Here is a 27,466-nt window from a genome sequence, read left to right as displayed (position 1 = left end):
TCGTCCCCTTCCCCCCAGACCTCATCGGTGGTCTCCGTAGCCCTGCCCACCGACCTCCAGACGCCCGTCACGCAGTTCTGCCTGGAGCAGCGGGCACACGGCGGCGCCGGGCGCCATGTCTGGGCGGTGGACTTCATGCAGCTGCTGCCCATCCTGCCGGGCACCCACACCCACGTGGCCCAGTTCTCCATCAACCTGGGCTGCGGGTCCTACCAGCCGGCCAACAGGTGCGTCGGGGCGGGGAGGACGACGGCCACCCAGGGCCACTCCCCCTCTTTTCTTCTGGTCGAGCGGGGCGGGGGGGGGGGGCGAAACGGCTGTACTGTTCGTCCATGTATGTAAACGTTCCCGAACGCCAGCTCTAGGACGTTTTAAGAAACCTTTTCTTGATTTCTTCGTCAGCGTGAGTCTGGAGTTTTCCACCAACCACGGCCGTTCGTGGTCTCTGCTCCATACGGAGTGTCTCCCGGACCTGTGTTCCGGGCCCCATTTGCCGCACAGCACCGTCTACACTTCGGACAACTACAGCGGGTTAGTGAGTGCATGTGTGTTTCGGGCCTGTTCAGACCGCTCACCTCCAGTCCGCCATATTTCAAGTGTCTTGGTTTCCATGCGTTCACAGTTGGACCAGGATCGCCATCCCTTTGCCCAACGCTGCCCTGACGGAGACCACCCAGTTCCGGTGGCGGCAGAGTGGCACGGGAGCGGGCAATATGTGGGCCATAGACAATGGTGAGAAGCCTGTTACATGCTGACGGGAACGTCACGGATACTGAAACAGATCTGTCCGTGTGAAACCTGCCTGTCTTTCTGTCTAGTCTACATCGGTCCGTCCTGCCTGCGCTTCTGCTCTGGAAGGGGACACTGCTCCCGCACTGGCTGCAAGTAAGAACATCTGAACACAAAAAAACATCTCTTCTCTCCTGCAAATAAATGCTCATTTACCAAATGCCTGCAGCTAAGATAGAAGTACAAAATATGGTAGTGAAATTATTTTATTTACAGTATATGACTCTCTATCTCTCGTTACTTTTCACCGCTTCACTTTTGCGCGTCTCCTCCGCCTCCAGATGTGACCCAGGGTTTAGTGGTCCAGCGTGTGAGCTGGCCTCCCAGACCTTCCCAGCCTTCCTGTCGGAGGGCTTCTCCAGCCCCAGACTGTCCTCCTACCACAGGTATAGTGAAATATTAAAATGCACGCTTCATCAGATTACAACTGGGGTTTGAAACAATCCAAGAAAACGTGCAGTTGTCATGAAGCACTTTTTAACTGTTACTATCTATCTAAAATAGCTTCCGCTCTTCTGCTCTTTCACCTCCTATTTGTTTTTTTCCTCTGGCGCCAGCTTCTCCTCTTTGAGAGGAGCAGAGGTGAGTTTCGGCTGTGGAGTTCTGGCTAGTGGGAAGGCCCTGGTGTTTAACAGAGACAGCAGACGCCACCTGATCACGGCACCCCTTGATAGCTCCCAGGCTAGGTAAGGGCTTGATTTTCTGATTTGGAGAGTTTTTGTTCTTTATCTTAGTGAGATCATGGCTGAGCAGATCACAGTCTCATTGTGTTACCTAACTCCTGATCGGTGCAGATGTTCCGAACAGTCACCTCTCCCCCTCCCCTGGAATACGTCTCTGATCGGTGCAGCTGTTCCGAACAGTCACCTCTCCGCTCCCCCTCCCCTGTAACACATCTATGATCGGTACAGCTATTCCGAACAGTCACCGCTCCCCCTCCCCTGTAGCACATCTATGATTGGTGCAGCTGTTCCAAACAGTCACCTGTCCACCCTCCTCTGTAACACAGCCCAGGGGTAAGAGATGGACTGGAATAACAGGAGGGGTGTGAGCAAATAAAGAATGAGCGAGAAGGTGACAAAGATTAGATGGCATCTGTGTTTGATTGATTATGCCTGCCGCGGCTCCCTGCGTGCCAGCTGAGGGCCATATTTAACACCAGTTTCCTCTCCAATTGAGTAAACACCTGCCTGCCAGGGGAAACTGGACCAGGAGCACACGACGCCAGTGCCAAGGACATAGGGAGCGCGGGGGGGGGGGCTAATGGCTCTTCCTTTATTGTCAAACTCTCAGGGACACATGAATAGACGGTGTGCAAATGGATCTGATGTCTACTTCTCTATCCCTCCCTCCCTCCCTTTCTCTCCACATCCCTGCCCCCTCCCTCCCTCTGTCCCTCTCTCTCTTTTTCTCGTCTTTTCTCCTCTATCTAATTCTGTCCTCATTTGTTTAATCATCTCATTCATCAACCTGCCACCTCTCCATTTGTCCCGCCGTTCATCTTTTTCCTCCTGTTCTCTCCTTCCCTGGCGCCAGGTATCTCCAGTTCACTCTGCGTCTGGGCAGTCGTAGCAGCCTGAGCTCCTGTCCTGCCCCCGACCAGCCAGGAGAGGGCGTCCTGCTGCATTACTCCTCAGACAATGGCATCACCTGGAACCTGCTCCAGCACTACTCCTACCAGGGCTTCCATGAACCCAGGTACACACCCAGGGCTGTCTGTGTGTCTGCATCTGTGTGCGCGCGTGTTTGTGTGTGTTTGGAGCTGTTTGTCTTCATTAGCAGACACAGTAGACAGTACTAAATGAGTCATTGGCTCCCTGTAGATTACATGTCTAGCTCCCTGCACTATGGCCTCCATTAGCACTGGATACGTTTACAGCATGTCTTTGAACTGTCTCAAACACACACGCAAACACACAAACACTCACACAGACACACACAGACATACACAGTTTCTCTCCAAGTGGAGTTAGCCTTAACTGTGTGACTCCCTCCACTCCTGTTTGGTTCTGTGACTCCCTCCACTCCTGTTTGGTTCTGTGACTCCCTCCACTCCTGTTTGGTTCTGTGACTCCCTCCACTCCTGTTTGGTTCTGTGACTCCCTCCACTCCTGATGGGTTCTGTGACTCCCTCCACTCCTAATGGGTTCTGTGACTCCCTCCACTCCTAATGGGTTCTGTGACTCTCTCCACTCCTGATGGGTTCTGTGACTCCCTCCACTCCTAATGGGTTCTGTGACTCCCTCCACTCCTGATGGGTTCTGTGACTCCCTCCACTCCTGATGGGTTCTGTGACTCCCTCCACTCCTGTTTGGTTCTGTGACTCCCTCCACTCCTGTTTGGTTCTGTGACTCCCTCCACTCCTGTTTGGTTCTGTGACTCCCTCCACTCCTGATGGGTTCTGTGACTCCCTCCACTCCAAAAGGGTTCTGTGACTCCCTCCACTCCTGATGGGTTCAATCCCTCCTTTTCTCCTCTCCAGGATAGTATCTGTAGAACTCCCCCCCGGTGCCCGCAAGTTTGGCGTCCAGTTCCGCTGGTGGCAGCCGTACCACTCTGGCCGGGGACATGACGTTTGGGCGGTGGATGAGATCACCATGACCTCTGTGCTCTTCAACACCATCAGTCTGGACTTCAGCAATGTGCTGGATGTCACCCAGAGTCTGGGCTTCTACCTGGGACACGTCCAGCCCTACTGCCAACACGACTGGACCCTCAGGTACTGGATTGTCCACACCGGGGCTGAACAGCAGCGTTTGTTCTTTTCAGGGCTCACTCCCTCTTTTTTTTTTGTCCTGTAGTTTCTCCGGGGAGCCCAACCCCGGTTCCAGTATCCGTTACGTGGAGACCCAGTCGATGCAGATCGGGGCGTCCTACACACTGCAGTTCTCATTGGTCATGGGTTGCGGCAGAGACCCCTCCCCCCACATCGACACACAAGTCCGCCTAGAGTTTTCCACCAATCACGGCCTCACCTGGCACCTGGTCAAAGAGGTGAGGAAGTAGTGAAATTACATTAGTTTAATGAAAATGTAATAAATGATCAACTTCATGATGCAGATGACGCTGGTAGGACCATTATTGGTGGTAATGAAACAAAAATGTCTAACATTCTACAACATTCCCTTCCCCTCACCAGCCTCTTGAAAATGTAGTAGGATTTAATAACAGGAAGTCCTGATTCATTAATGATGTGTCAGTTCAATTCATTATACTTCAATGCATTTAATCTTGTCCTTTAAGCAAAATGGTAGAATGTTTGTTTGTTTATTTGCTTGGCAAAACTAGTTTTACACCCCTGATCATTTCCCAGTTCTTGTTCTACCCTTTGTTTTGTTAATGGTCTTAGATGTGTTGTTGTTTAGTTTAAAGTCACCCTGGCTGAGAAATAGCACAAAGGGAATCATAGTAATTTATTCATTATGATTAACTGTTATTATTTACATTTTTTAAAGACATTAATTATTTATAATTTAAAGATGTCATAATTTGCTTGTTATTACAATAACAAGCACATCATGACATCTTTAAATTATAAATAATTAAATAATGTCTTTAAAAAAATGTATATATATATATATATAGTTTCTGGAAAACGGTGCTGGACCGTCTTCCAAAAAATAAATATATATATATATATATATATACACATAATTTGGTCTACGATGAGGAATTATAGCAATTACTTTTAATCATCCCTTAGTATCAGTAAATGCACATTAACACTGACTCAGCAGGCAGATTATCAAAACACGATTCAACAAAGATTTCCCTCATAAATATTCATAAGGCTCTAAGCACCCTCATCGTCTGTATTGTATCCAGAGACTGAATGGGATTTAATAAGGGCTCTTACAAATTAAATACATTGCCATGGCTGAGGTGAAATAACATGTGACATGTCTAGCAAGTGGCGGTAGTAAACATATGTAATGGGAAATGTACGGTCAACAGACATTCAGTAACATGATGCTGTGAGGTCCGCTCACCTCGTCTCTAGCAAAGGACTGTTTGAGAACATAGCCATCTGGGAAATATAATGATGTTTCATACAAGTGTTGTACAATGAAGGCATTAAAAAAAAAAATGGACACAGCCAAAAATGTGGGTCCTTTGGAAATTCATATAAAATTACCTGGATTTATTTTTTGGAAGACGGTCCAGCACCGTTTTCCAGAAACTATGGGATATTTCTGCTGTTGTGTGAATCACAAATAGTTTTCGCATATCCCTATTGTCCCTGACGTTTTAAGTGCCTCGCTCATTGACCGAGTGACATATATTAATCAGCTCGTCCACTCTGGAATTCGAACTAACACCCAGTCGCTGTTCTAACGTGCACACCGCCGACCATACTGTGGACCTTACTCTGCGTGTTTCCCCACCAGGCATGCCTCCCGGGGATGACCAGTTGCTCGGAGTTCACCGCCCCCAGTGTGTACCACCCGTCTGAGTTCACCGACTGGAGGCGGATCACACTGCCCCTGCCGCACAGAGCATGGTACCCTTTCAAGTCTCATCCATTCCATTCTGGAGAGCCCTCCTTCGACATTGAATCTTGATTTACGTTAAACTCAGAGTTCTGTATGCTTATCTCGACAGTCCACACAACCACCCTGACCAACTCAGGCTTTCACACGACCGTACTGATCGACTCAGACATTCATACAACCATATTCGCCAACTCCAAATTTGGATATTCACAGAACCCCACCAAACAACACAGAAAATCACAAAATCATAGTAATCAACTCAGACCTTCACACAACCATTCTATTCAACGTAATTCCCACAACCATACTAAGCAACTCAGACATTCACACAACCATACTTAAAAACAGAGACACTCACACAACCCCACCAGTCAACATACGCATTCACACAACCACATCAATCGAGACATTCACACAACCACACCAATCGAGACATTCACACAACCACACCAATCGAGACATTCACACAACCACACCAATCGAGACATTCACACAACCACACCAATCGAGACATTCACACAACCACACCAATCGAGACATTCACACAACCACACCAATCGAGACATTCACACAACCACACCAATCAAGACATTCACACAACCACACCAATCAAGACATTCACACATCCCTCAGTCCTGAAATCTAGAACACTGACCCAGAGCCCCCCCTCCTCATCCACACCTTCCTGGCTGCTACAAACACCTAAAACCCTTGATAAATGTGTATTGATCTCATTCCCTCCTTGATGAGACACTCAGAGGTTACAGGTCATGGCACCATAATACATATCAACAATTCCTGTCCGCCTCAGTGTGATCAGGTGTGGGGCCTGGGAGGTTGGGTGGGGGTCGATGCAGGTCACTGGTGGTGGAAACCAACCATGCGATCTTGAGAGGGTGGGGAGGCCTAATCGTTCCTTACCAGCACACCTGCCGGGCCATGTAGTAGAACACTCCTAAGGGATAGGGTTGGAACACTTTCCTTTTGCAGACATTATCCTCTGGACATCACACACACACACTTCGGATGAAGCACCTTCTTTCTACCCACTACACAATCACAATTTGTTTTGTCTGGAATGAAGTGAAAGCACACTGCAATGTGCCCATTTTAATGAAATGGTTAATATGATATTGATATGTTCATCTCTCCATTTTGGTTTCTTCACAGATATTCAGTAATCATGTTTTGCTGCTTAGGTTGATACAGTGTTTCCCCATACAGACACAGATGGCTCTGGGGTTTTTTCTCAAGGGCGTGTGCTCTGGTGTGTTCAGGTCCAGTGCGACGCGGTTCCGTTGGATCCAGAACTACTATGGGGAGCAGGACGACTGGGCTCTGGATGACATCTACATTGGACAGCAGTGCCCCCAGATGTGCCGGGGCCACGGATGGTGTGACCACGGACACTGCAGGTCAGTGTAGACACATACAGATCACACGGGACACAGGGAAAACAGGGAACAAACAGAACACTTGGAACACGTGGAACACACGGAAAACAGGAAACAAACGGAACACTTGGAACACACGGAAAACAGGAAACAAACGGAACACACAGAACACCCACACACACATGGACAAATGGGCTGCAGATATTCCAGTAAACCTGTTACGAGGATATCCTTAATTTCTTCCTGGTTCCAACTCCTTATCAAACAGAAAAAGTAATTCAGTCATCCTCTCTTCCACCTCTTGTCTCCGCCTGCTCTTCTCCTCCTCTCTTACTCCTTCTCCTCATCCTCTCCAGGTGTGATGAAGGTTTCTCAGGCCCAGACTGCCAGACCTCCTCTCCACTCTCCTCCAGCGTCCTATCAGACTTTGAGTCCCAGGATAGCCTCTCGGCCGCATGGCAGGAAGTGATTGGTGGAGAGGTCGTTACCCCTGACATGGGCTGTGGGGTGGTCTCCTCTGGGTCCTCACTCTACTTCAGCAAGGTAGGAAGAGAGTGGCAATACTGCTATACCCACAGACATCCCAGCAGGCAAATAATGACTACCAATGAATTGTATGCAATGTTTTTCTCAGAGGTGGGGTGCCCTAACTAGACAGACACCGCTAAGACGTCTGTAAATATTGAACTGCTTGTGACAGAAATGCGTTTGTATACATTCAATTGAAAGGGGAGTGCAAGGGAAACGTGCTGGTCGTCATTCTCCGCTCAAGACACACAGAGCCTTAGATATAGCCGAATCCATCGGAGGTGGTTTTAGATGACATTAACGTGTGTGTGTCTCTGTCTCTCAGGCTGGACTGAGGCAGTTGGTGAGCTATGACCTGGACACAGAGTGGGCGGAGTTTGTACAGTTTTACCTGCGTGTGGGTGGAGACTGGGTGGAGTGTAACACGGCAGACAGCAGGGAGGAGGGAGTTCTTCTTCAGTACAGTAACAATGGAGGAATCAGCTGGGGACTGATTGCTGAGATGTACTTCACTGACTTCACCAAGCCCAGGTGAGGGAGCGAGGGGGGAATGACAGATCTCTGGCTGACTTTCAGACGACTTAATTATTAAATGACAAATTTCATCGTCTATTTGTCAAATGCACTGAACAACCCAGCGTCATCCTGCAAAGTGAAATTCTTGTTACATGGCACCCGACAACTACGTAGTGAGAAATTAGAAGAAAAATATATAAGCAATATAGCCAAAAAAATAAGCAATAATATACATAACACTGTACACTAGCAGCAGTTTGAAAAGAGCGCTATAAACTAGCAGCAATCTGGCTAGTAGTATTGAACATTATTGATATGGCAATAATATACATAATGTGAACTAGCAGCAATTTGGTAGAATTGTTGAATATTATAGATACATATGAGTGTAATAAGCTTATGAATGGTGGGATAGCAGACTACAACTACGTAGTGAGAATTAACAAGTATACAAAATATATATACAGTAAAAAAACAAAGCAATAATATTAGGGGACAGACTGACTGAATAGAGTATTGACTGACTGACTGAATAACTGTGAACGTCTGTCTGGTGTCCTCTCCTCAGGTTTGTTCACTATGAGCTGCCGCTGGCCTCCAAGACTCCCTGTACCCGCTTCAGATGGTGGCAGCCCCTCCACTCTGGCGAGGGTTACGACCAATGGGCCATCGATGATGTCATCATACTATCAGAGAGAGAGAAGCACATCATCCCAGTGGCCATCCCAACCCTGCCTCAGGTCAGTTTGTCATTGGTCAGAACAACCCCACCGCGCCTCAGGTCAGTCTGTCATTGGTCAGAACAACCCCACCCCGCCTCAGGTCTGTCTGTCATTGGGCAGAACAACCTCAGGTCCAGGCTTGGAATTTTGGCATTTTAGGGGCAAGGCCATTTGGCTTTCGGGGTCACAAAAAAGGGCACAAAGGCCACATGCCAGGGCAAAAAGGCCATTGAGTGATCTAAGTAGAAGGATTTGAAGCTTACAAATAAATTTGCTGATAAAAAAAAAACACATACATTATTCACTTTTTTAACATAATACTTTAAATAATAACTTATTATAACTATACTTATAACTCATTGTTTAATTTCTGAAGTTTTAGTTGAGAGCATTCACATGACAACAAACAGGAAACAGTATTGAAAGTTAAGCAACAAGGCAAGGCAAGCTAGCCAGAAGGCTAACATTACCCCAGTTACACAAAAATAAACCTCGAAGTATCCTTTAACATCACAATCACCTGCTCTTATGAGTACAACCTAAATACACAAACGTAGTGACTTATTTGCATTTTCAAACATTTCACCACAAACGCTGCCATGTCGAGTGATGTCACATCTAACGGTCTCTGAGCTTTCAAAAAGCGTTCAGATGTATTCTCTCACTCGAGGTCGGAACCTTCCCACTTCCAAGTTGTTCATGAAGGTTTGATTCAGTTAAGCACTAAGTCAGCTATTTATTGATCGATAACTGGCTAGCTTGCTTACCCGCATTTAGTCCTTTCTTGTGGTTGGTCTCAGCTGTGAACTACAAGCAAACTTACAAACAAACCTGCTGACCGCGATAGTTTGACAGTAGCAGGGGCACAAAGGCTATGGCGGCCGTAGAGTGTACAATGATTTTCCGGGCATCACAGCCGTAGAACAACCCCACACTGCCTCAGGTCAATTTCTCCTCACTCCACACTGCTGCATCTCAGAATCTGATTGGTTAACACAGAGAAGAGACCCTATTTATTCACAACTCATCACTGTGTTGAATGGATTTTATTCATAAAAGGCGTTAGGCCTTTTATGAATAGCCCTGGATCTCAAATTGACCCAATTTTTAATAAAAAAATGTCCCTTATATATTAATCTATAATTCCGATTGCGCATTATGACAATGTAGGCATGTAGTCCGCTAGCGTGTACATCGAAATGTTCCGCATGTACATTCAAAATCCTGTAATTTCTGTCCCGGGTGGGGCTGGTGGGTGGGCTAAACCCCGAATGTATTGTGATCCTAGCAAAGCCTCTGCTTCACACGCTGTGTCTGGAAATAATTGACTGATATTGCGACAAATCACAACCAAAGCATTCTGTACTTCGTGGCACACAATCTAGCCACGGCCAACACGTTCACGTTACAACAATTGTAAATATTGCGTGGTGCATGCCTGAACATCTGAAGTCATTCTGAATATATGATGCCAAACTCTAACTTGTAGCTCGAAGTTGAGTTATCTATACACGCAGCTTAATGACAGTGAGGTACTTGAATTCTTATCTACCTCTATCTCTGTCTTTCGTTCTGTCTGCTCCTCTGTCTGTCTGTCTGCCTGTCTGCTTGTCTGTCTGTCTGTTTGTCTGTCTGTCTGCTTGTCCCTCTGTCTGTCTGCCTGTAGAACTTCTACGAGAAGCCTGCATTTGACTACCCGCTGAATCAGATGAGTGTGTGGCTGATGCTGGGTAACGAGGGCCTGGAGAAGGAGAGGAACGGCAGCTTCTGTGCCCCCACACCCTCTGCCATGGTGTTTGGGCGCTCTGACGGGGACAGGGTGGCTGTCACCAGAGACCTGGCGTTGAGGCCAGGGTATACCCTACAGTTTAAGGTAATTCAAGCCTTTTGTTTCTCACAGTTTTCCAAAAAACATGTTTTACATTTTCACAAAACTATAAAAACACCCTTCTCAAAACTCAAACCATCTTGACCACACCCCAGAATTCTCACACAAAATGAAATATTATACTCAAAACCATATTAACAGTCATGTAAATAAAACATTGGCCTTAAAGGTCACACAAGACAATGAAATACAATGACAGAACTGGAATACCCAATGGATATTAGTGAGAGGAATTTTAAACACTGTTAAAAAAACAGTAATCATGACACAATAACCAAAGTGTTCCAGAGATTCCCCAGTTAATATTTTTACTTTGCACAATATGAAGTACTCTGAATTATGTCTTGTGAGTTTGCTGAATTGTACAGAAAATATATTTTATTGTTTTTATGGGGGTTTGGCGCTTTAATTCTCAGAATTTAGCAAAGGTTAGACAGGTATAAGGTTATAATCATACAAATACTGTACATGTTTATTCTGCCTCAGCATCCTGTATCTAACTTGGGCCAAAGATTTTCACCCAAATTGTGAATAAACCTCTCCACATCCACCCTCTCTCCATCTACCCTCTCTCCATCTACCCTCTCCACATCCACCCTCTCTCCATCTACACCCCATCTACCCTCTCTCCATCTACCCTCTCAACATCCACCCTTTCTCCATCTACACCCCATCCACCCTCTCTCCATCTACCCTCTCCACATCCACCCTCTCTCCATCTGCCCCCATCTACCCTCTCTCCATCTACCCTCTCCACATCCACCCTCTCTCCATCTACCCTCTCCACATCCACCCTCTCTCCATCTACACCCCATCTACCCTCTCTCCATCTACCCTCTCCACATCCACCCTCTCTCCATCTAACCTCTCCACATCTACCCTCTCTCCATCTACCCTCTCCACATCCACCCTCTCTCCATCTACACCCCATCTACCTTCTCTCCATCTACCCTCTCCACATCCACCCTCTCTCCATCTACCCTCTCCACATCTACCCTCTCTCCATCTACCCTCTCCACATCTACCCTCTCTCCATCTACCCTCTCCCCATCCACCCTCTCTCCATCTACCCTCTCCACATCCACCCTCTCTCCATCTACCCTCTCCACATCCACCCTCTCTCCATCTACCCTCTCCCTATCCACCCTCTCTCCATCTACCTTCTCCATCTACCCTCTCTCCATCTGCCCCCATCTACCCTCTCTCACTTCACCCTCTCTCCATCTACCCTCTCTCACTCCACCCTCTCTCCATCTACCCTCTCTCACTCCACCCTCTCTCCATCTACCCTCTCTCACTCCACCCACTCTCCATCTACCCTCTCTCACTCCAGTTGAACATCGGCTGTGAGTCTGAGTTCAGTGCGTCGGCCCCCGTCCTGCTGCAGTACTCCCACGATGCTGGTCGTACCTGGGCGCTGGTGCGTGAGGGCTGTTACCCAGGAACCTCGGGGGCGGGCGGGTGCGAGGGCAGTGGGCGGGAGCTCAGGGAGCCCACCGTTTACAGCACAGGAGACTATGAACGCTGGACCAGGGTCACCGTGGTGATACCGCGCACCGTGGCAGCCAGGTAGGGACATTATGGGGTGTCTTTGACACAGAAGATGAGACACAAAGACATATTGGCTGTATGAAAGGCTTCCCGTTCATTCAGTATCGGTCCTCTGACCTGGTTGAAAATGTAAAATGTCTTACAACAAGGGCACATTAGTGTAACACTTAGTGGTGTTGATTTGACCCACATACCAACACTCACTTTCTCTCGTTCCCCTGGTAGTAAAACTCGGTTCCGGTGGTTCCAGGAGAGTAGCGTGCACAGAGACGCTCCAGCCTTCGCCCTGGACGGAGTCTACATCTCAGAGCCCTGCCCAAACCATTGTGGAGGACATGGGGACTGCATCTCTGGGGTCTGCTTCTGCGACATGGGATACACAGGTAGGTCAGGATATGTGGTAATGATGAGAGGAGGAGAGTAGAAGAACAGACGAGAAGGAGAGAGTGAATGACTGTTCCTGTGACAGGATACACAGGAACAGAGATGGTTAATAACAACAAGGAAGTGGACAGTGTCTGGGGATACACTGGAACAGAGATGGTTAATAACAACAAGGATGTGGACAGCGTCTGGGGATACACAGGAACAGAGATGGTTAATAACAACAGGGAAGTGGACAGTGTCTGGGGATACACAGGAACAGAGATGGTTAATAACCACAGGGAAGTGGACAGTGTCTGGGGATACACTGGAACAGAGATGGTTAATAACAACAAGGAAGTGGACAGTGTCTGGGGATACACTGGAACAGAGATGGTTAATAACGACAGGGAAGTGGACAGTGTCTGGGGATACACTGGAAAAAAGATGGTTAATAACAACAGGGAAGTGGACAGTGTCTGGAGAGACACAGGAACAGGGATGGTTAAAAACAGCAGTGACAGTGAGAAAACAAGAGAGGTAGGGAATAGGGAAAGTGAGCGACCACGGAGAGTGTCTGCTTCTGTTAGGTTAGCACTGAGAGAGAAGGGGGAGCATTAGAGGAAAAAGATTAGGGAGTAAAAGATACAATAATAATACTTAAATTCCCATTGTTGCAGGTGTTCTTAATTGTTTTGCATCTGTGTGTGTGTGCATGCGTGTGCGTGCGTCTGTGTGTGCATGTGTCTGTGTGTGTGTCTGTGACTGTGTGTGCATGTGTCTGTGTGTGTGTCTGTGACTGCGTGTGCATGTGTCTGTGTGTGTGTTTGTTTATGTGTGTCTGTCTGTGTGTGTGCGTGTGTGTCTGTCTGTGTGTGTCTGTCTGTGTGTGTCTGTCTGTGTGTGTGTGTGTCTGTGTGTGTGTGTGTGTCTGTCTGTGTGTGTTTGTATATGTTTGTGTGTGTGTGTGTGTCTGTCTGTGTGTGTCTGTGTATGTTTGTGTGTGTGTGTGTGTGTCTGTCTGTGTGTGTGTGTCTGTCTGTGTGTGTGTGTGTGTGTGTGTGGACCTCTCACCCCCAGTGGAGCAGGACAGTTGTGTGCCAGCGGTGGCCAGCCCCACAGAGCTGGCGGAGGGCTTTGAGGGCAAGCTGAGCCCCTTGTGGCAGAGCCTTAGCGGCGGGCAGATCGGAGGGGGCTGTGGGACCATCAGCGAGGGCAAGGCCCTGTACTTCAGCAGCCCGGGGAGGAGGGAGGCCCGTACGCTGCCCCTGGACACCACCAACACACGGTCAGCACCGCTCCCCCAGGGCCACTCGGCGGCGCCGACGGGGAGTTATCAGCTCAGTAGCAAGCCATCGAAACTGAAACTGTCTCGGTTGTCCGGTCACCTGACTCTCCCCGCCTGTTCTTGCATTCTTCCAGACTTGTCCAGTTCTACATACGGATTGGAGGGAAGAATGTTGGGCCCTCCTGCACCAGACCCCGCTCCCGCAATGAAGGTGGCTGTGAACCTCCACCTCCACTGATCTCTTGCCATTCAATGAACGAGACAGTCACTAGTCCAGTAGTCTCCATCCGGGATGCTCTCTGCTGCCCTCCATTGCTACACTGACACTGCATGTGCCAGAGACGATAGACTGGAGATCCACATCAGACCGCATCTCCTGCCCTATCTTTGGCCACTCTAAAAAGGACTTGTGGTTCATTCTCCCCTGAGTAGGAATCTAAGATGATAGTCCATGTTGACTCTTTAGAGGAAGATGACATTTTGAGGAAGATGTCTGATATAAGTGTAGCGTGGTTTCCTACAGTACCCAGCATGCACACCCTCTTACAATAAGAACTCTGCCTTTCCACCTTAAGAACTCAGTATGTCCTACAGTACCCAGCATGCACACCCTCTTACAATAAGAACTCTGTACGTCTTAATTTACTTCATGGACCAAGATAAAAGATACTTCTCAATTTGACCTCTTCTCTTTGACTCTTTTCTCTACTCTTCCCCTGTTTCTGACATCCCTCCTTGTATTTATCCTTCTCCCCTCCTCATCGGTCCCCTCTCCTCTTCCTCCTCCCCTTATCCTCCCCCTTCTTCTCTCCTCCTATTCCCCCCCCTTCCCTCATCCTCTTTCTCCTCTTCTTTCTTTCTCCCCCTCCAGGAGTGATAGTCCAATTTTCCATCAACAATGGGGTGCAGTGGCAGTTCCTGCGTGAGTTGGACTTTGGGTCCTTCCTGGAGCCCCAGGTGGTGACCATAGAACTGCCTCCGCCTGCCAAGACCCCCTACACCGTGTTCCGCTGGTGGCAGCCCCAGCAGGGTGAGATGGGTGGATGTACTGGAGGGGGGGGGGTGGATGGAAATCATGGGTGAAGTCAGACACACGTTCACTCAGTAGAGTTTCCTGAATCGAACATCCCTAAGTTCTCAACACATTGTTTTAAGGATGTAACCCTCAGATTTGCTCTCCTTCTCTCTCTCTTCCTGTTTCCCTCCATCCACAGGAAAACACTCAGCCCAGTGGGCTCTGGACGATGTTCTGATCGGTATGAACGACAGCTCCAGGACTGGTTTCCATGACAAGTTTGACGGTTCGTCCCCGCTGAGACACAGCTGGTACCGGGTTCAGGGTGGGGAGGTCACCGTGGACTGTCTGTCTCTGGACACAGCCCTGTCCTTCACCAGCGACGCCACCGACAGTAAGTCCTGCTGCCACAGACACGCACGCACACACACACACGTACAGCTCCGGATCAAATTAAGAGACCACTGCAAATTGAATGCTTCTGTTTCTCATTCAAAACTTTTTTTTTGGAAAGGATAGAAAAAGGTGAAGTGGTCTCTTAATTTTTTTCCAGAGCTGTATATAGACAGACACAAACAAACACACATATACAGACACACTAAACTTGTGTGGACCTGTGTGGGGAGGCAACCTTAACACAGAAAGCTATGTTCCCTAATCCCTGGCCCTAAACCTTGCCCTAACCCCTTAACATTACTATAAACCTAAATAACCTACCTTTTATGCCTGAGCTTAACATAGCCCTAATCCTGACCCTAACCAGTAATATCTAAACTTCAAAGTTATCCCAATTCTAAGTACTTCCCTAAACCTAACTTATATATTCCTTAGTTGAGACTTGCCAAACATTTTGTGGGGACCGATAATTCAGGTTTTATCATCTTTGTGGGAGCTTCCAGTCCCCACATATAAACACATTCCTGAATCACACGCACCACACACAAACACACACATCAACACATCACATTAATAGTTTGTATATTGTAAAAATAACCAAACATGTCAGTAGAATAATATTATTCAAGGTGGTAAGGCAAACTATTTTCCAACCCACAGCCTATCAGATTACATAATGTTCAAGAGCAGTAGAGCTTAATACACACACTAATAAAACAGCACACAGGATGTGAGACCACAATTACTATCATAGAGAGGCAAAGGTGTGGGTTTGTGAGTTTGTGTGTGTGTGAGAAATAGCAGCCTTTGATTTATGTTGGTGATGTGTACATATTTCATCCCTACACTGGTAATAATCCATTCAGCCGAGCTCCATGCATCCAGGACCGTGTTGCCGGCCCAGCCAGTGTCTAATGTTTATAGATGCGTTGGTAAATGGCCTGGGGTAATAGATGACACTGAATGTAATGGGATATTTGCACAAAGTAAATCCACTCACGGCTTAATGCACCCATAAACAACAGCCAGGATGTTAAATCCAGTTTTCTGCCATTAATAATTCAGAACCGCGGGGTGGAAACCAGCCGATCCAACGCAGCCCAAGTTGCTTGTTTCGTAGAAGCAGACTGTGATGTGTTGCTTTGTGGTTAGGGCGGAGGTGTAGCAGTCTGAGCGTTCGGCAGCACGGCTGGTTTTCACTGGGGTTCTAGTGGCCTAGTTGGTTATTCCGATTGTAGAACATCATATTTAGTAGTACAGAGTGATATATGTACCGTATACCAATCTTTAGTATGACCCTCCAGGTCCAGCTAAATACCAAATATAGACCTTCACATCTCTCCCTTGATTGCTTATCCACTCAGTTTTAGACCATCACTGGAAACCTAACCCTTCATTTATAGACCATCATTAAAGACCACCTAACCCTTCATTTATAGACCATCATTAAAGACCACCTAACCCTTCATTTATAGACCATCATTAAAGACCACCTAACCCTTTATTTATAGACCATCATTAAAGACCACCTAACCCTTCATTTATAGACCATCAATAAAGACCACCTAACCCTTCATTTATAGACCATCATTAAAGACCATCATTAAAGACCACCTAACCCTTTATTTATAGACCATCATTAAAGACCACCTAACCCTTTATTCATAGACCATCATTAAAGACCACCTCACCCTTCATTTATATACCATCATTAAATACCACTTAACCATTCATTTATAGACCATCATTAAATACCACCTAACCCTTCATTTATAGACCATCATTAAATACCACCTAACCCTTCATTTATAGACCATCATTAAAGACCACCTAACCCTTCATTTATAGACCATCATTAAAGACCACCTAACCCTTCATTTATAGAGCATCATTAAAGACCACCTAACCCTTCATTTATAGACCATCATTAAAGACCACCTAACCCTTTATTTATAGACCATCATTAAAGACCACCTAACCCTTTATTTATAGAGCATCATTAAAGACCACCTAACCCTTCATTTATAGACCACCATTAAAGACCACCTAACCCTTCATTTATAGACCATCATTAAAGACCACCTAACCCTTCATTTATAGACCATCATTAAAGACCACCTAACCCTTTATTTATAGACCATCATTAAAGACCACCTAACCCTTTATTTATAGACCATCATTAAAGACCACCTAACCCTTCATTTATAGACCATCATTAAAGACCACCTAACCCTTCATTTATAGACCATCATTAAAGACCACCTAACCCTTCATTTATAGACCATCATTAAAGACCACCTAACCCTTTATTTATAGACCATCATTAAAGACCACCTAACCATTAATTTATAGACCATCAATAAAGACCACCTAACCCTTCATTTATAGACCATCATTAAAGACCATCATTAAAGACCACCTAACCCTTTATTTATAGACCATCATTAAAGACCACCTAACCCTTCATTTATAGACCATCATTAAAGACCACTTAACCCTTCATTTATAGACCATCATCAAAGACCACCTAACCCTTCATTTATAGACCATCATTAAAGACCACCTAACCCTTTATTCATAGACCATCATTAAAGACCACCTCACCCTTCATTTATATACCATCATTAAATACCACTTAACCATTCATTTATAGACCATCATTAAATACCACCTAACCCCCTTCATTTATAGACCATCATTAAAGACCACCTAACCCTTCATTTATAGACCATCATTAAAGACCACCTAACCCTTTATTTATAGACCATCATTAAAGACCACCTAACCCTTCATTTATAGACCACCATTAAAGACCACCTAACCCTTCATTTATAGACCATCATTAAAGACCACCTAACCCTTTATTTATAGACCATCATTAAAGACCACCTAACCCTTCATTTATAGACCATCATTAAAGACCACTTAACCCTTCATTTATAGACCATCATTAAAGACCAACTAACCCTTCATTTATAGACCATCATTAAAGACCACCTCACCCTTCATTTATAGACCATCATTAATGACCACCTAACCCTTCATTTAAAGACCATAATTAAAGACCACCTAACCCTACATTTAAAGACCATCATTAATGACCACCTAACCCTTCATTTATAGACCATAATTAAAAACCACCTAACACTTAATTTATAGTCCATCATTATTGATCACCTAACCCTTCATTTATAGACCATCATTATTGACCACCTAACCTGTAATTTCTAAACCATCATTGCCCATCTGAACCCGCATATAGAGACCATTTGTTCCTCAGAGAGACCCTGTGGCTCTGAAATCTCCCTCTCTCTCCCCTAAAACAGTTAACCAAGTGTGTCTCTCCCTCTCCATCTCTTCACCCTCACTTTTTCTACTCTCTCTGTGTCTCTGTTTTTATCTGTTCCTCACTCCCCTCAGAGAAGCCGAGATATGCAGAGAGCTGGGACTTTGAGGTGTCTGGCTCCTCCTTCCTGCAATTCGACCTATCAATGGGCTGCAGTAAGGCTGCCGGCTCCTCCCACGGAGTCCGGCTGGAGTACTCAACAGGTGATGAGCCAACATTAGTACCTAATTAACACTTTGTTAATTAAATAAAGACTTATTATCATATTGTAAATATTTTAAGGCAATAGCGTCACCGCTTGCCTTAAATTATAACTAATGTTTATAAATATTTATAGAAGCTTTTGAAATCTGTTTTAATGAATCGTTGGACATTTACACATGGATTTGGATGAACCTCCACGTCAATATTGTGTAAAAGCAGGTGTAACTGCTTGCCTCCCCACAGACTGCGGCCGCCACTGGAGTCTCCTGACGCCGGAGTGTGTCCCTCCGGCCATCGGCTGTGCCGGCTACACCATGAGCTCCATATACACCGCCACGCAGTACAGCCGCTGGAGAAGGGTCACCGTCTACCTGCCCAGCGCGGCCAAGTATGTCCGTGTGGTGTGTGTGATCGTGTGTGTGTGTTTGTGTGTGTGTGTGTGTGTGTGTGGTGAGTGATGTCCATGTGGTGTGAAGTGTGTGTGATATCTGTATGGGGTGTGTGTTTGTGTGTGTGTGATGTCTGTCTGGGGTGTGTGTGTGTGTGGTGAGTGATGTCCATGTGGTGTAGAGTGTGTGTGATATCTATATGGGGTGTGTGTTGGTGTTATGGTGTGCTGTGGTGTGTTGGTGCATATCTTGTGTGTATGTATATGTACATGTCAGTGTCTATAAACGTGTGTTTTAAATGTTCCGGTCAGTGTAGACATATAGCATGACAGACATATAGCAATGAATCAGTGCATTATTCCAAGTCATAGCATCTTCATAACCATTCACAGTAATGCCAGACAAATGTCATAAAGCTTCAAAGCATAAATCCTAACAGTAATAAATACTACTGATGTTATTGATGATCATAATAGTATGTTGTAGTAAATGTATAGTATTACGGTAATATGATATAATAATTGGACACCTTCACAAGGCTTCCTGTAATGGTGTTGTTCTCAGTTCTCCCAGGACACGGTTCAGGTGGATCCAGCCCTTCTTTATCCCCGGGGCCGATGGCTGGGCCCTGGACAACGTCCTTCTGGCCCCTGGCTGTCCCTGGATGTGCTCGGGACACGGCCTCTGTGACAACGGCCGCTGTGTGTGAGTTCTCCTTACAACCAACACCACACCCAGACACAGGACCACACCCTGACACAGGACCACACCCTGACACAGGACCACACCCTGACACAGGACCACACCCATACAGAGGACCACACCCTGACACAGGACCACACCCAATCAGAACCACACCCTGACACAGGGCCACACCCAGTCACAGGGCCACACCCAGACACAGGGCCACACCCATATACTGGGCCAAACCCAGACACAGGCAGTAGAGGCAGTGTGTGTGTCGGTGGGAGAGTCCAACACCTGTGGTCCAACACCCAGATATCATGTCAATCTCATCATCACATTGACTTGGTTCATTTGTCTGCTAGCCGTGTGCACACAGTGTGGTTAAAGGTGACCATGTTCTCTGTCCATCAGGTGTGACCGGGGTTATGGTGGGGCACACTGTGTCCCTCTAGTCCCCCTGCCATCTGTTCTGAGAGATGACTTCAATGAGAACCTGTCAGCCGAGACCTGGCCTGAGGTGTATGGGGCAGAGAGGGGGACACTCAGCGGAGAGCCACTAAAATCTGGCACTGCACTCATCTTCAAGGGGGTGAGGGCACTTCTGTGCTCGACTGTTCCATGTTCTATATTATAGTGTTCCATGTTCTGTATAATACTGTTCCATGTTCTGTATTCTACTGTTCCATATTCTGTATTCTACTGTTCCATGTTCTGTATTCTACTGTTCCATGTTCTGTATTCTACTGTTCCATGTTCTGTATTCAACAGTTCCATATTCTGCATTCTTCTGTTCCATGTTCTGTATTCTACTGTTCCATATTCTGTATTCTACTGTTCCATATTCTGTATTCTACTGTTCCATGTTTTGTATTCTACTGTTCCATGTTCTGTATGTTCCACGTTCTGCACTCTACTGTTCCATGTTCTGCATTCTACTGTTCCATGTTCTGCACTCTACTATTATATGCAGGCTCCTATCAGTCCTCTTTCAAAACCACAACATGAATACAATGTTGCATGTTGCATGTTGCTTTATCTGTAACATCCTGGTGTGTGTGTGTGTGTGTGTGTGTGTAGGAGGGTTTGCGTATGCTGATGTCAAGGGACCTGGACTGCAGCAGTACTCTCTACATTCAGTTCTCCTTCAAGTTCATCACTAAAGGTAGGTAACAAGGTCATCGCTAAGAGTAGGTCACAAGGTCATGACTAAGAGTAGATCACAAGGTCATTACTAAGTGTCAGTCATGGAGTGTGTGTGTCTGTGTGTGTGTTAACTGTGTGTTCTGCCCTTCAGGTGTTCCAGAACGTTCCCACTCAGTGTTACTGCAGTACTCTGTGAACGGAGGGATCAGCTGGCTGCTGTTGGATGAGTTCTATTTCCCCACCTCCACCCACACGCTGTTCATCCACCTCCCACTGTCTGCCAGCGCCCAGACCAATGCCACCCGTTTCCGGCTCTGGCAACCATACAACAGTGGTGGGTAGAGAACGCCCCCATAGTGGATGACTGTCTGTCCTGCATTCACAACGCCCCCATAGTGGATGACTGTCTGTCCTGCATTCACAACGCCCCCATAGTGGATGACTGTCTGTCCTGCATTCACAACGCCCCCATAGTGGATGACTGTCTGTCCTGCATTCACAACGCCCCCATAGTGGATGACTGTCTGTCCTGCATTCACAAAGCCCCCATAGTGGATGACTGTCTGTCCTGCATTCACAACGCCCCCATATTGGATAACTGTCTGTCCTGCATTCACAACGCCCCCATAGTGGATGACTGTCTGTCCTGCATTCACAACGCCCCCATAGTGGATGACTGTCTGTCCTGCATTCACAACGCCCCCATAGAGGATGAATATCTGCCCTGTGTTCACAATGCCCCTTGCTCAAGGGCACAGCAACAAATGTTTGGTAAAATTAAAAGCCAAAAAAAATTTTATTTACTGACCACCAGGCTATCTGTCCCTCTGTTATGTGTTGTCTCCTGTAGGGAAGAAAGAGGAAGTGTGGGTGATTGATGACCTGATCATTGATGGCAGCTCCCTCAACAACCCACCAGTAATTTCAGACAGCTTTGAGGGCGGAGCCCAGGACTACAACTGGCTGTTCTACCCAGGGGGCACCACTGGACTCTACTGCCCCTACCAGAAGACTGGGATGTGAGGAGATTTTTCCATGATGAAGTTCTCAAAACTGTCCAATTATGGGCAACCTTATCTTCTCATTGCTCATAATATCAACCCTCACCTCTCCAGCTCATTGGTGGTGGTTTAAGTGGGCTTCCCCCGATGCTATATAAAATATTTTGGGTGTCTGAGAAAAAAATTATAATATTGTGGACATCTGTCTCTGTTTTGATAAAAGCATTTTTGGCTTAAAGGTAGGTTTATGACAAAAGTTACAGTTGAGGTTAGGTTTAAGTAGAGGTTAGGGTGAATTCTAGGGTTAGGATTAGTAAAAGTAAGATTATTTTAAGGGCTAGCAACTCTGGTGTCCCTATTAAGATAGAACATTTTGAAGTAACACTGTGTGTGTGTGTGTGTGTGTGTGTGTGTGTATGTGTGTGTGTGTAGGGAGGAGGATGAGTCCACAATGGTGTTTGTCTCAAGTGAGCTTGGAGAACATTCCATCACCACCAGAGATATTGATGTCAACGAGAACACCATCATCCAGTTTGAGGTAGGAATACACAATTGCCAAGGCCCCACGGCAGTGAAGGGGACATGTGTGTCGTCTTTCTTGACTCTCTGGTGAAACTACAGATCCTGTGGTAGCTACGTATTTAAGAGTTTGAGGTGTTAACCTCATTGTCCTGGCTACATGTCTACTCTGGCCCTCATCCCATTGTAGCCCCCACACCCAAATTAACCCCAAATTAACCCTAGCTTCCAACTAGCTCATTCAACCCCTCCACTGTGCAACTTCTCTGTGTGTTGTTGCTGTAAAATATAATTTTTTCATTACGTTAACTTGGAAAAACCCTGCAAGATATCTACAAAAACTGGAGGATTGACTGGTGAATGGATGAATCCGGTATGAAAGAGAAAGATAAAAGATTAAGTGGAAATGAGGACAAGAAAAATGATGGTGCTGAAAAAAAAAAAAGGTTTTTATAATGATAATGACTGATATTTTTATGAATGATTAATATTAATAATGCATCATAATTACTCCTCTCTGCACTACTGATTAATGCAGGCTGTATAATGATCGTCATTATGTTAAAGTGCTTCTACATCAATTACAAGTTACAGTTGCTTCTCAAATTTTGGCTAAAATCAAGGGCAGTATTTCTCCCTAACGGGAGACTGCAAAACGCGGTTTGAGTACGGTGTTGCCCCGTCCGCTCCGAACATGGATCTGGCGTGGCCGTGCCTTGTGGCTGACGCTCTTGATGACCGCTGTACGTTGTTCGTGGTGTGTTGCCAGATCAACGTGGGCTGTACGACGGACAGCTCCTCGTCCAACCCCGTGAGGCTGGAGTTCTCCAGGGACTTCGGGGCCACCTGGCACCTCCTGGTGCCCCTGTGTTCAGGGGGACCCCAACCTTCGTCCCTGTGCTCCACGGAGCTGCACCCCGCCAGTGTCTATTACCCCGGGACCACGCAGGGCTGGCGGAGGGAGGTCGTACACTTCGGCAAGCTCAGGCTCTGCGGGTGAGCCTCTTTCCTCTTTCGGGGATCTGTTTCCTGGCAACTGTGCTTCTACCTCTGCTTTGTTTCTACTTCTGCTTTGCTCTTTGGAGTCCACGGGCGGTTTTTGTGTAAAGGGTGCTTTGTGACGACTGCTGATATACAAAAGGCTTTATTCAAGCGTTCTATTTTTTGTTTGATACAATTTATTCGATGTCTCTCGGTCCCGTCCTCTCAGCTCCCTACGATTCCGTTGGTACCAGGGCTTCTTCTCCAGCGGCTCGTCCCCTCCGACCTGGGCCTTGGACAGCGTGTACATCGGACCTCAGTGCCAGGACATGTGTAATGGACACGGGGCATGTGTCAGGGGCACCCACTGTCTCTGTGACCCTGGGTACTCAGGTGCAGACTGCTCCGAACCCGACACTCCCAACCCCGACTTCCTCAAGGAAGACTTTGAAGGTAGGAGGCGGATGTTGGATTTATAACAGAAATATTTGGCATGCTTATTTAACCAGTCTAGTTTGGGATTTCAGTACTTCCTTAGTCAAATTAAATCCTGGATAGCATTTTACAGTATGTCTCTCCATAACGTATACAGAAGGTTGAAGGTAGTTAATGAGAAAATGCTAATTCGCATTAGAGAATATACTGGACATTTTGAGAAACAGTGAGTTATTGATCGAAAATCTACAGACATGTTTACATGTATTAAACAGATCTGCACACAGACATACTAACGGTCTCCACAAGTTCATCTGACTCTGGGGAAGTAGCTTGCCACAATTCTGAACTTTTAAGCACAGCCCCACAATGACTATGGATAACCTATACACTTCCTTAAAGGTAAAAGAAAACCCAGAGGCCTCCACAAACACAGAGGGAGTATGTGCCAAAACGTTTATGAGTGTGTGTGTGTGTGTGTGTGTGTGTTTGAAGCCTGCATTAGTTCTGTCCATACGCAGTCAATGAGTATTGCCTTCAATACTGAGATCTTCACTGCGTCATGGTCTCCAGTGAACTGTGGTTGATAGTTGAGATCTTCACTGCGTCATGGTCTCCAGTGAATTGTGGTTGATAATTGAGATCTTCACTGCATCATGGTCTCTGGTGAACTGTGGTTGATAGTTGAGATCTTCACTGCATCATGGTCTCCGGTGAACTGTGGTTGATAGTTGAGATCTTCACTGCGTCATGGTCTCCAGTGAACTGTGGTTGATAGTTGAGATCTTCACTGCGTCATGGTCTCCAGTGAACTGTGGTTGATAGTTGAGATCTTCACTGCATCATGGTCTCCAGTGAACTGTGGTTGATAGTTGAGATCTTCACTGCGTCATGGTCTCCAGTGAACTGTGGTTGATAGCTGAGATCTGCACTAGTAGAAACCTGTTGTGATGAACTGTCGCATACATGTAGCAGACTCTTGTCAAAAACATTTTCATCGAGAACATCCATGAATATCCTTTTTAGAGTGAAATAGCGGTGTATGAGTAATAGCCCAAATAAAGGGACCTGTCATAATCAAGTTTCTTTAACAGGATACGGGGTATGCCTGACATTGTTGTGTGTCCTTCAGCTGTAGACAGGATGTTTCACTGGTCTCATCATCATTAGATAGTATGTTGGCAGTGTTAACATATTAGAAGTCCTTATTGTTTGTGTGTTAGCGCTAGCGCTAGTCTATTATCTTTGTCTTTGTGTGTCCTTTTTTGGGTGCATGTGCATGTGTTTTACCTGCCTCTCTTGCGTGTGTGCGTGCGTGTGCGTGTCTGTGCAGGAGGGGCGGTGGATGCTGAGCGGTTTAGGCTGCTGAGCGGAGGGAAGCCGAGCAGGAAGTGTGGCATCATGTCCAGTGGGAACCATCTGTTCTTCAGCGAGGACGGCCTGCGTATGTTGGTCACTAACGACATGGACCTAGCCAATGCAAGGTACTGCGTGTGTGTTTTTGCAGGTGGCTACCCGACTGCTTTTATTGTTGTTGGTGACTTCAATAGGGTTAGTATTAGGAAAGTTCTGCCGGAGCATCTGGGCACGGACATCCAGACACCCAGTGCTTTTTCCCCCAGGCAATAAGGCTTCTCAAACATCAACATTGATTTATTGATCATATTGATCACATGAACACTTCATATGCTCTGGTCACTTTCTATGTACATTCAAGGTACATTAGCACATTTTAATGGATCCATCTTTAGGCACTACTACATTTTTATTTATAATATTTAAAATGTATTTTCATTCTGTCTGTATTCCCATGTCTACATTATCTGGAATTGCTGCTAGTTTTTATTGTAATGTGTATTTTGTTTATATATTCTTTCTTAATGCCTACCGCGTGCCATGTCACAAGAATTTCAATGTTCAGAATGACGTTATGTTATTCGGTGCCTCTGATAAATAAAAACACTGACTTTGACACAGGACACTAGTGTTTGAAACTTACAGCTATGTGATGCCATCTAGTGGTAAGATGGGGTGTCAGAAAGCTTGGCCCTCACTTTTTCTGTGCTTTCTGTCATTTTCCTGCCATGTCGGTTTTAGAGATTTTCATCCAACAGCGACTGTAATACAGGTAATACAGGCAATGTAGGTTTTATGTAGAGCTAGGTAGTCCCCATGTAGGTCTTTTGTACTGTAGGCCCTCAGTTGTCTCAATGTAGGCCTTTTGTACAGTAGGCCCTAAGTAGTTCTTATGTAGGTCTAATGCACTGGAGGCCTTTAGTAGTCTCTATGTAGGCTTTTTGTACTTACTGCATAAGTAATCCCTATGTAGGTCTTATGCACAGTAGGCCTTGAGATGTTTCTATGTAGGCCTTTTGTCATATAGGCCTTATGCAGTCATTATGTAGACCTTATACACTGTAGGCCCAGTTTAGATCTACTTAAGTCTTACCAGTTATTTTCCTCCATGCAGGTTTGTTCAGTTCTTCCTCCGCCTGGGCTGTGGTAAAGCCCCCCCAGACCCCCGCTCCCAGCCCGTCCTGCTCCAGTTCTCTGTGGACGGAGGTCTGACCTGGGGTCTGCTGCAGGACTTCCTCTTCTCCAACAGGTAGCTGTTGTTCTGCATTGTTGAAGTCGTAAAGACACAGTGCTGTCTGCGTTGGTGGTTTTCACTACGGTTGTCCCCATTTTCTGGTCCCACAGCAGCAACCACGCCCGCCTGGTGGCCCTGGAGATCCCACTGCGTGCCCGAACCCCCTCGACACGGCTACGCTGGTGGCAGCCCTCTGAAAATGGACACTTCTACAGCCCCTGGGTCATTGACCAGGTACCGGCCAGCTCTTCTGTCTCCTGCTACTTAACCTACCTCCCTCTTCCTCCTTCCTCCTACTACTTCTTCCTCCTCCTACTTCTTCCTCCTCCTACTTCTTCCTCCTCCTACTTCTTCCTCCTACTACTACTTCTTCCTCCTCCTACTTCTTCCTACTCCTACTTCTTCTTCCTCCTACTTCTTCCTCCTCCTACTTCTTCCTCCTCCTACTTCTTCCTCCTCCTACTTCTTCCTCCTACTACTACTTCTTCCTCCTCCTACTTCTTCCTCCTCCTACTTCTTCCTCCTCCTACTTCTTCTTCCTCCTACTTCTTCCTCCTCCTACTTCTTCCTCCTCCTACGTCTTCCTCCTCCTACTTCTTCCTCCTCCTACTTCTTCCTCCTACTACTACTTCTTCCTCCTCCTACTTCTTCCTCCTCCTACTTCTTCCTCCTCCTACTTCTTCTTCCTCCTACTTCTTCCTCCTCCTACTTCTTCCTCCTCCTACTTCTTCCTCCTCCTACTTCTTCTTCCTCCTACTTCTTCCTCCTTCTACTTCCTACTGCTTCTTCAAATATTTTCTTCCCCCGTTGCAAATACAGCGAAATGATTCCGTGTGTCTTTGTTTCCACCAGGTGGTGGTGGGCGGCAGCGCCAGTGGTTGGGGCCCTCTAGAAGATGATTTCTCCACCATGGACGGTCGTTCCTGGCTCCTCCACCCTGGGGGCACTCGGATGCCTGTGTGTGGTTCTGACGGGGCGGCCTTCGCCTTCATAGAGAAGTCCAACACGCGCTACGCCGTCACCACGGACATCAGCCTGGGCCAGGATGCTTTCATACAGTTTGACTTCTCGGCTTCCTGCTCCGTCACTAACTCCTGCTATGGTGAGCTGCTAGGGACATATAGGGCACAATAAGGTATGGCAATGTCTTTTTTTGTGGAAAATACAGATCTGAACACAACAGATTTCACAGTACTGTTAACTTTATTCTATGTTCAAATAAAAAAAA

At 46.4% G+C, this 27,466-nt stretch overlaps 1 protein-coding gene across 1 annotated transcript in view; it reads left to right on the top strand.

Annotated features, from left to right (window-relative positions):
* Positions 1–27,466, top strand: part of reln (reelin) — a 150,246-nt gene that overhangs the window by 102,794 nt on the left and 19,986 nt on the right. Inside the window, exons 14-48 of the mRNA XM_029115018.2 lie at positions 19–227; positions 403–531; positions 623–732; positions 819–885; positions 1,071–1,175; positions 1,347–1,475; positions 2,326–2,487; positions 3,272–3,508; positions 3,591–3,783; positions 5,178–5,290; positions 6,560–6,697; positions 7,033–7,219; positions 7,530–7,735; positions 8,289–8,460; positions 10,109–10,315; positions 11,664–11,899; positions 12,107–12,264; positions 13,325–13,532; positions 13,667–13,743; positions 14,404–14,562; positions 14,747–14,941; positions 18,364–18,492; positions 18,737–18,881; positions 19,447–19,587; positions 19,981–20,158; positions 20,647–20,731; positions 20,864–21,046; positions 21,563–21,731; positions 22,146–22,251; positions 23,002–23,228; positions 23,443–23,666; positions 24,982–25,132; positions 26,119–26,253; positions 26,349–26,472; positions 27,091–27,340. Coding sequence (XP_028970851.1) covers positions 19–227; positions 403–531; positions 623–732; positions 819–885; positions 1,071–1,175; positions 1,347–1,475; positions 2,326–2,487; positions 3,272–3,508; positions 3,591–3,783; positions 5,178–5,290; positions 6,560–6,697; positions 7,033–7,219; positions 7,530–7,735; positions 8,289–8,460; positions 10,109–10,315; positions 11,664–11,899; positions 12,107–12,264; positions 13,325–13,532; positions 13,667–13,743; positions 14,404–14,562; positions 14,747–14,941; positions 18,364–18,492; positions 18,737–18,881; positions 19,447–19,587; positions 19,981–20,158; positions 20,647–20,731; positions 20,864–21,046; positions 21,563–21,731; positions 22,146–22,251; positions 23,002–23,228; positions 23,443–23,666; positions 24,982–25,132; positions 26,119–26,253; positions 26,349–26,472; positions 27,091–27,340 — 5,644 coding nt within the window. The remainder of the gene's footprint in view (positions 1–18; positions 228–402; positions 532–622; positions 733–818; positions 886–1,070; positions 1,176–1,346; positions 1,476–2,325; positions 2,488–3,271; positions 3,509–3,590; positions 3,784–5,177; positions 5,291–6,559; positions 6,698–7,032; positions 7,220–7,529; positions 7,736–8,288; positions 8,461–10,108; positions 10,316–11,663; positions 11,900–12,106; positions 12,265–13,324; positions 13,533–13,666; positions 13,744–14,403; positions 14,563–14,746; positions 14,942–18,363; positions 18,493–18,736; positions 18,882–19,446; positions 19,588–19,980; positions 20,159–20,646; positions 20,732–20,863; positions 21,047–21,562; positions 21,732–22,145; positions 22,252–23,001; positions 23,229–23,442; positions 23,667–24,981; positions 25,133–26,118; positions 26,254–26,348; positions 26,473–27,090; positions 27,341–27,466) is intronic.

Source organism: Esox lucius, chromosome 19 (assembly GCF_011004845.1).
Source record: "Esox lucius isolate fEsoLuc1 chromosome 19, fEsoLuc1.pri, whole genome shotgun sequence".
In the NCBI taxonomy this organism is placed as follows: Eukaryota; Metazoa; Chordata; class Actinopteri; order Esociformes; family Esocidae; genus Esox; species Esox lucius.
The sequence above is the reverse complement of the archived record's forward strand: the minus strand, read 5'-3'. Positions and strand labels throughout refer to the sequence as shown.